The 8,947-nt window shown below is 27.1% G+C and overlaps 1 protein-coding gene across 1 annotated transcript; it reads left to right on the forward strand.

Moving 5' to 3' along the window:
* Positions 1 to 2,883: 2,883 nt before the first annotated feature.
* On the forward strand, positions 2,884 to 8,597 carry LOC145846663 (dynein axonemal assembly factor 3-like). Its single transcript, XM_082953335.1, has 7 exons — positions 2,884 to 2,894; positions 3,603 to 3,759; positions 4,079 to 4,252; positions 6,056 to 6,175; positions 6,592 to 6,720; positions 7,068 to 7,245; positions 8,509 to 8,597. Exons 1-7 carry the CDS (start codon positions 2,884 to 2,886, stop codon positions 8,595 to 8,597), a joined length of 858 nt encoding a protein of 285 aa, XP_082809461.1.
* The last annotated feature ends 350 nt before the right edge of the window (positions 8,598 to 8,947 follow it).

Genomic DNA, 8,947 nt, shown 5'->3' on the forward strand with positions numbered 1-8,947 from the left:
TTTTCTTGTTAGATTTTTGCATTGACGTCAGAAATTTTGCACAGCGCACGTTTTGAAGGTAGTAAACAAATTGAATAAATAAATTGTGCTTTTGTTGCAGCTGTTTATTTAGATTCAAAAACATCCTTGTTATCATTATACAAGTTTATAGAAATTTAATAAAAAAGTAACTTAAATTTAAATGGTACAGAAAAACTAGTTTTGATGTGAAAGCTTCAATTTTTTTTATATTTAAATACACTACTTTTTTATAGAACTAAAATCCTAGTTTATGGTTATAAAGTATCAGTTTTATGATTATTTCAAAATAGAAAATATTTGTTTGTATATTATAAATGTTTACTATGTGTCTTTATTTTTTAATTTAATTTGTGAAAATTAAAAAAAGAAGTTTAGTTCCTAATTGTAATTTCATGGTGAATAAATATAAAAATCGATTAAAGCAACTTTACTTAATCTTTTTTGAACCAGTTTAAAATGAAATACAAGGAAGAACTTGAGCTTTTACAAACCATTTTAAAGAGATACACATTACAAGTTTGAATACACTTTAAATTGTTTTTAGCTATACACTAAAGTTTTTACGTTTACTTTTCAATTAGAAAAAGTTTGATTCAAAGTGTATCTTAAATTATTTGTTGTTTTACTGCTGTTAAGAATCAATAATTAGGAAATTGTCTCTAGCTTTCAAAGTTTAAGTATAGTTTTCACCTTAAACTATTATTATTAACTTAGTTAAACATACTTTGAAAAAAATTATTTAAATGGAGTAAAAAAAGTACTTTTGTTTTTCAATTAGCTTATAATATGTTCTCTATGTTTCAAAAATCGTTTTGATTAATTTTAGTAACATTTTTACGAAAAACATTCAATTAACTCTAAGTATTTAGTTTGAAAAGTTATATAGTTTATTACAAAGTTAAAATAAAAGAAAATAATAAAAACAACTATGTTTTAGGTGTCAGTTAATAACAACAAAAAAAGAAAGTTGTTAAATGTTATCCCATATTATCAATACACATATTAATTTTATTAAATGTAGTTATTATATGTTTTCTAGCATATTATTATCATAACATAGCTAATAGATTGTAGTTCAAAGTAGTTTCAACTCATGTAGAGTTAAATTAATTTATTTTGTTAACAATACTTGAAATAAGGAACTTTATATAGTTAACATAAGCTGTTATATTAAAGCTTAAAGTGATAAAATCACTTGACTTTAATAATATGTTCTAAATTTATATGGTAGTTTTGCAGTTTAAACATCATCATACTACAATAACTAATTTTAATAATTAATGTGTAAATAAAGAAAACAAACGTTAATAATCAATTATTAATTAACTTTTACCATTTAAACAGTTTTTCATTATTCACAGACCTGTGTGAAGACCTGAAAACTGGAAACTGACAGAAACGGAAACGAGATACTGAACGTGTTGATGGTCGGCAGCGGTGACTGCCGACACATACTTAAGACCATGGCTAAGATGTACAAGCACAAGAATAGAAGCATTCATGTTTGTTTTATTATTATTTATTTTTAATTTATTATATCTTCAAACCTATGGCTAAGATGTACAAGCACAAAAATAGAAGCATTCATGTTTATTTATTCATTATCATAAATTTTATTTATAATTATTTATTTTATTCTAAAAACCATGTACAAGCACATGAATAGAAGCATACATGTTTGTTTATATTTTTATTTGTTATATTCTTAAAGCATGGCTAAAATGTACTAACACAAGAACAGAAGCATTCATGTTTGTCTTATTATTATTTATATTGATTTATTATATTTTACATCTTGAAAACTATGGCTAAGATGTACAAGCACAAGAATAGAAGCATTCATGTTTGTTTATTATAGTTTATGTTTATTTATTATATTTTGAAAACATGGCTTTAATGTACTAAAACAAGAATAGAAGCATTCATGTTTGTTTTATTTATTATTTATTTTTATTTATTATATTTTACATCTTGAAAACTATGGCTAAGATGTACAAGCACAAAAATAGAAGCATTCAAGTTTGTTTATTCATTATCATAAATTTATTTATAATTATTTATTTTAGTCTAAAACCATGTACAAGCACATGAATAGAAGCATACATGTTTGTTTATATTTTTATTTGTTATATTCTTATAGCCATGGCTAAAATGTACAAACACAAGAACAGAAGCATTCATGTTTGTCTTATTTATTTATTTATTTATTATATTTTACATCTTGAAAACTATGGCTAAGATGTACAAGCGCAAGAATAGAAGCATTCATGTTTGTTTATTATAGTTTATGTTTATTTTTTATATTTTGAAAATATGGCTTTAATGTACTATAAAAAGGATAGAAGCATACATGTTCATTTTATTTTTTGCTTTTTAAATTTCTAAACTCAAAACACGGCTAATACACTCAAACACAAGAAGATAAGCATACCATGTTGTTTTATAATTATATTAAATGTTCTTATTAATTTTACTTTATTTATTTTGTTCACGAAAACCATAACTATAACTTACAGGCACAAGAGTAGAAGTATACATGTCTGTTTTATTAAATTGTTTATATTTTTATTGTTATATTTTGAAAACCATGGCTAAATGTACAAATACTAGAACAGAAGCATACACGTTTGTTTTATTGTTATTGATTTCTTTTAAAATTATTCTATGTCTCAAAAACCATGGCTAAAATGTACAAACATAAGAAGGGAAGCATACATATCTGTTTTACTCAGACATTTTTGTAATTAATTTTGTAATATATATTTCTTTATTGTACAAACTTGTTTAAATACTCATACTTGTTTCATTAAACCGCTAAAATATATCCTTGGTTAGTTAATTTTACAAAGTCTAATTACCACTATGAATATAAAGTAAGTTAAAGTCGATTCAAAAGACTTTTTTTTAAATGCTAATATGTATTCTTCTTATAAAGTTCTATCAAGTATAAAGTTTTTTTGAAAAATGAAAAAATGCACATTAGTAAAGAAAAACACTTTGACAATACAATTCTTATACAGTTTTTAATAACATATTATGCAAACTAATACTTATTATAAAATATTATTTTCTATAGATACTAACAACAATATGTTCTAGAATATTTATAGTCCTTATAGACAGATATACACATCATGATAATAGTTTTATAATGTTTTTATACAGATATACACAATATAGTAAATATTTTAATGTTATTTTCAAGAATACAATACGCATTACAGATATACACAATAGAAAGCAATAATGGAATCTGTTGCCCGACACATTCTTCTACTCACTCTAGCGTTGGAACCTAGAGAAATAATGGGGATTCAAGGTATTAACACTGTCAATGTTTATTATTTAAAGGTTTCATTAAAGGTATTTTTAGTTTGTATTTGCTTCTTAAATAAAGCTTTTACTGCAAAATTAGAAATTTTATTTCTGATAAGCAGTATCTACACATTTCAGCATTACAAAGTTATATAGCTATTTATGTAACAGTGATAACTTCTTGAAGTGAACTTACATCTGAGTAGATCCCCTAATGCCCTTAATTTCGGTAACATAATTAAATGAAAACAACGCTATCTAAACAGAAAAGACGGAAATGTTCATGGAGTTGTACGGGAATACCTGTTGCGAGACGAGACATCCACATACCTGAAGAAATCATCGTTCTGCTTGGAACAGATGGTAACAGATCTCGAATATGGCGATGAACGGATGCCTTGTTTAGATTTGGCTCATTTAAAGGTGGTTATATCATAATGCTATTTTTATTAATCTTAATTATAAATTTATGTTATATATATTTATTGTGGTTTTAAAAAATAAAAAAATTAATGCAGTTTTTGAAAACGTTAATTGTATTTCTAAAATATGTAAGTATTTAGTCTGTATACAGTAGAATTATATAACTACAATCAAGTTTACTTATTCAAAATTTGCGACAAACTGTAACCGTTAAAATCATAAATGCATATGTAATGGTAAAGTAATTTGTATAAAAATAAGCCGGTTTTTCACGGTGGCATGTACGTTTTATTTTAAAATATTTTTAACTCACTTGCAGTTGATGGATAGAGATTTGCTGCATGATTCATTCAAAACGTGGCGCAACACCAAGCACAAAAGCAAAATCATGACAACAAGAGATATGAGAGAAAGAAGTTTGCTCAGTCATAGGTACGACTCAAGAGGTTCCCACTACGATTGGCAGCATGTAATGCAACTACATCAAAAACAAGTTAGATTGAATATTTTAATACATATTAAGTAATACAAGGTACAATTCGAGAGATTTTGTTTAATATTTGTAATTTTTTATACTACGATTTGCAATAGATGATGTGATTACACCAGAACAAGTTAAGTTAACATGTATAAAAAAATGTATCACTAGTTTATTAATATGTTGACAATTTGTATCATGATTATTAACTTATTGATACAGTTACATCAAAAATAAGTGAGATAAAATAAAATATACTTAATTGAAATTTTTACTTTATAACTGACCATTAACTAAATTTAAATGGTAGTTTTTATAAAAATTTTGCCTATTAATTATGTTTCGTACTGACAGTATAACAGTTTTTTATTTCCTCTTCAAAGTGACAACAAAACTTTTACAAAGAAGAACAGTTTTAATCAAAGCTTTGTACATTAGCAAACAAAATGGTTTATCTTAAAAAAAATACTTGCCTTGATTAAATGAAATATTCTAATCTAAACAAAAAGAAAGTTATCACATTACAAAAGAAATAAATTAACACTTATTTGTGATGAAAAGATTTTGTTTTTAATTGATTTATAAACAAACACAGTTTGAAATTTAACCGTCAAAACAAACTAATAAGAATAAAGGTCAATTTTATTCAGACTTATGTCATTAGTTTAATTCAGCAATTAGTAGCGATAAAAATGTATTGTAGCCTGTTTTGTAATTAAGCATCATTTAATTTGAAGATATTTAAGTTTATAATAGTTTGAAGTTATACTATTATAAAAAATATAAAGTACAATTGATCAACTTGTTTGTTAAGTTTTAGTAATACTTATTTATAATCAATGATACATTTACAGTTGTTTTAAGTCATCTCTAAAACTTTAATAGAGCATTATAAAAACTTTGAACTTTTGTAAAAAAAAGGGTTCAACAAAACTCGGTACATGTTACAAAAATGTTTTTCATAAGTTGACTGCCATAATGTCTCACTGAATAACAAATATACAAGCAGATAATAAAAAAATTAGACAAAAAATACCGACATGTTTTCAAAACTTGATCAATAATATGTGATTTGATTGTTTCAAATAAATTGTTTTAACATATATTGATATTTGTCTATCTGTTTGAGAAGCTTTTTAATTTTTTTAATCTTCAATTTTGAATTGTACTGTTAACTTTTTGTTAAAATAATGTTTGTAGCATATTACAAAAGTGTTCCGCTGTGTATACTTATTAATATTTACATTTCCAACTTCAACTTAAAATATTATCGAGAAATGTAAAAATATGTTAGTAATTAAATTCATACCAAGTTGAATGCCAACCTTCCAAAATACTGATACATTTTATAGAGTTAATCTTTTTAGTTAAATAAGTTTTTGAAATTTGTTTTTAAAAAGGGGGTAAGTCAATCTTGTTGTAAAATGTATGTGTAAACTTTTTGTTATTATTAATTCATTTTTGTTCGAATATGTATTTTTCAAATTTCTGAAACCAAGTAAACAGACCAGAGCCTGCAAAAGTTTGATTGCATTGGTATCTAACCATTTAAACTTTTTATATATTAAACATTCATGTAGACAACTTTTGTAGTCCATAAATAAATAAAAATATTAAATAATATACAAAGTCTACCTTAAAAAAATCCAAAGTCAAAAAAAGTTTACAAATTAAATTACCACCCCATATTCAGCTAAAAATTTTACAAATAATTTTATCCAAACATGAAACAGAAAACGGAAATTTGAATACACAGAAATAATAAATAAAACTATTAAATCACAAATTCTGAAAATAGTTTTCATCAACTTGTAACAGGCGAACATGATACAGAAAGCGGAATATTTGAGGTTCAGATTCGACGGAGTTGCTTTTCAGGTTATGAACGGATTCTTCCCCCACAAGAACAGAAGTTTGGAAAGTTTAGCAACTTTGAATGTAAATTTTGTTGTTATTTATTATTTTCTAAATTTTCATTCCCCCACAAAACAGAAATTTAGAAGTTAGGTTCGCCACACTAAATGTAAGTTTCATTTTTAATTAAATATTTTTATAAAAACATAAGTTTAGAAGGATCCGCCACTTTGAATATTGATATTTTAAATATAGAAGAACGTCGTTTTGAATAAAATAATCTTAAATTAATTATAAGCTCTATTTAATTTTTTCATAATCAATTAAGATAGCTTAAACTTAATTAGATTCATAAACTACAAAAAAAGAGTTTCAACTTGCTTCAAAACTTGAAACTGCTACTATAACTAAAAATATGTTTAATGCAAACAGCTACATAAACTTTTTAACAATTTTAACTTTTAATTAATTAGCAAATAAAAATATTTTCCTCTCAACAGCACGGTCAGCAAGCCCCGAAAAAGGTAAAGGGTTACTGGGGCGACATGACCACAGGACCCTTTATCACTTTCGGCACTGAAACTGATAACAAGGAGCTGCTCAAAACACAAGACGGTAAGGTTGCTATGGTCAGTTGCAGATTAGTTGTTATATTTTTGTGAAGTTTTTAGTTATTTAATTTTATCATCTTCTTTAAGAACTAAAAATTGACTTATGAAATGTAACAATTTATTTGTATTGATGATTGATATTTATTTTTAACTCTGTTTCTAGCATTAATACATTAGATCAGTGCTTCTGAAATGGGGTTCCGCGGAACCCTAGGGTTCCGCGACGCCTCTCAGGGGTTCCGTGAAGCCTTTCGAAATTATAATTAAATTTGAAAGAAAAAAAAACATAAATCATAAAACTTCAAAAAAATGGAACACATAAAATGGAAAACATATATAATTATAGCCTTCATTGATCTGCTTAGTGTGTATCTAGTTTAGATGCTGACCATCTGCAACTTCTTTATCACAGCGAAGTTTGCTGGCTGTCGAAGGGGCGGACTTTGGTTCGTCTCGTTGAATTAAAGAAGCTGGTGTTCACCTTTCTTAAAGATGAAGGCTCAGAATTAGTGAAGTTCTTTGAAGATGATGTTTTTTGGCCAGGCTAGCTTATCTCACCGATATTTTCGAAGAATTGAATTTTTGAACTTAAGCATGCAAGGGAAACAAAATTCCATTTTTGTCATGACAGAAAAGGTTGAGGCGTTTAAAAATAGAACTAACTTTTGGACGAAAAAGGTTAGCAATGGTAATTTTGCGGTGTTTCACGGGTTTGATGAGGCCCATGAAAAATGCATAGAATTCAACTTCTCTGACGAAATATACAACCACCTTGATCTTTTGTCTATAAAGTTTCAACATTGCTTTCCTGAAGATGCTCGCATCGGAAATTTATGGATTTTGAATCCTTTTATGTGTGACATTGCTTCAGAAGAAATGAATCTTCCTACAGATACAGAAAAACGAATTACTGCAACTATCTGAAGATAGCAATTTAAAATTAAGTTTCAAAGGGAAGGAGCTTTTAGATTTTTGGATTGTGAAATTTCAGAGAATACCGTCTTAGCAAAGCGTGCAGTAAAATTTCTTTTACCATTCACCACCACTTATCTTTTGCGAGTCTGGCTTTTGCATGTAACAAACATTAAAACGAAGGCAAGAAACTGTATGTTGACTCCAACCTTATCTGCCTGTCTCCGTCTATCCAAAATCCAGCCGCGCATTGACATGCTTGTTGCTAAATACAAGTTCAAGTTTCGCACTAAATGATTTTTAAATTATTTATCTTTAGGCATCTTACCCGTTTATTACAGCAATCTGTGAATTCGATTAGGTTCATGTTCATTTCGTTATTATTTGTAAATCTCATTTTGTTTTTATTATGCAAGGAAAGATTTTTATGAAGTTGCGATTAATCATGTTTGTTTTCGTTTATTTATCATAGAATCATATAAAATTAAAATTAGGGGTTCCGCGGAAAAGTTGAACTATAGAAAAAGGTTCCGCCACTAGAAAAAGGTTCAGAAGCACTGCATTAGATAATGCTAGTTTGATCAATTTTAGTTAGTATCAGATTGTTTTTAGATAAATCTTGTGTTCTTGGTTTCTTTTTATAAAAATATCTGATACTGAATCAAATAAGAAGGCTTAAATAACATCTATCAGATGTTATAGTTTAGTTTTTTTTTAACAAAAATACATGTAAGTATTAAAACAGTTGCCCTTTTCAGGTTAATTTTGTCTGATACTGATTATTTATATAATAAAATCTAAAGCTCTTAATAACAGCCATCGACACATTATAAGTATGGTTGTTTTTATACAAAATAGAAATGTATTTAAAATGTATGTCACTACTTCTCATAGAGCTCAACGGAGATCACGGAGTACAATCTGAACGAGATCTTCCACGAGATATTGCACAAAACCCCGTACGATCCCGACAACCCGCCTAAATACGAAGATGAAGAAGAGATGGGATCACGACGGAGACACGGACAACTCTGAAGATGAGGATTCCGATGATACTGATTATGAAGAGTTTGTGTACCCGGAAGACTTTATAAGGGATGAATATGGTTTGATTTTGTTTGCAAAAATGTAATGTTTTAGTTTTAAAGAAAATTTCGATATGTTTTGTTTAAGTTTGTTCTAGAGTTTTACTATTCAATGTACTAATTGGTTTTCCAAAAAGGAGAATGAAAAAGAAAAAGTCTGTAAGCTTATACAAGTTTATTTACAGAGCCGATCACAGTGGGTAATATAACAGTTCATCTGTTGCCGGCAGCGTCCGGCCCTGAGCTAC

This window comes from Thalia democratica, unplaced genomic scaffold (genome assembly GCF_965202585.1).
Source record: "Thalia democratica unplaced genomic scaffold, ktThaDemo2.hap1.1 HAP1_SCAFFOLD_555, whole genome shotgun sequence".
Classification (NCBI taxonomy): domain Eukaryota; kingdom Metazoa; phylum Chordata; class Thaliacea; order Salpida; family Salpidae; genus Thalia; species Thalia democratica.

Coding starts and splice junctions, on each gene's coding strand:
- LOC145846663 (XM_082953335.1), top strand. Junction 3,760..4,078: donor TAGATTTGGCTCATTTAAAG/GTGGTTATATCA, acceptor ACTCACTTGCAG/TTGATGGATAGAGATTTGCT. Junction 6,176..6,591: donor AAAGTTTAGCAACTTTGAAT/GTAAATTTTGTT, acceptor TCCTCTCAACAG/CACGGTCAGCAAGCCCCGAA.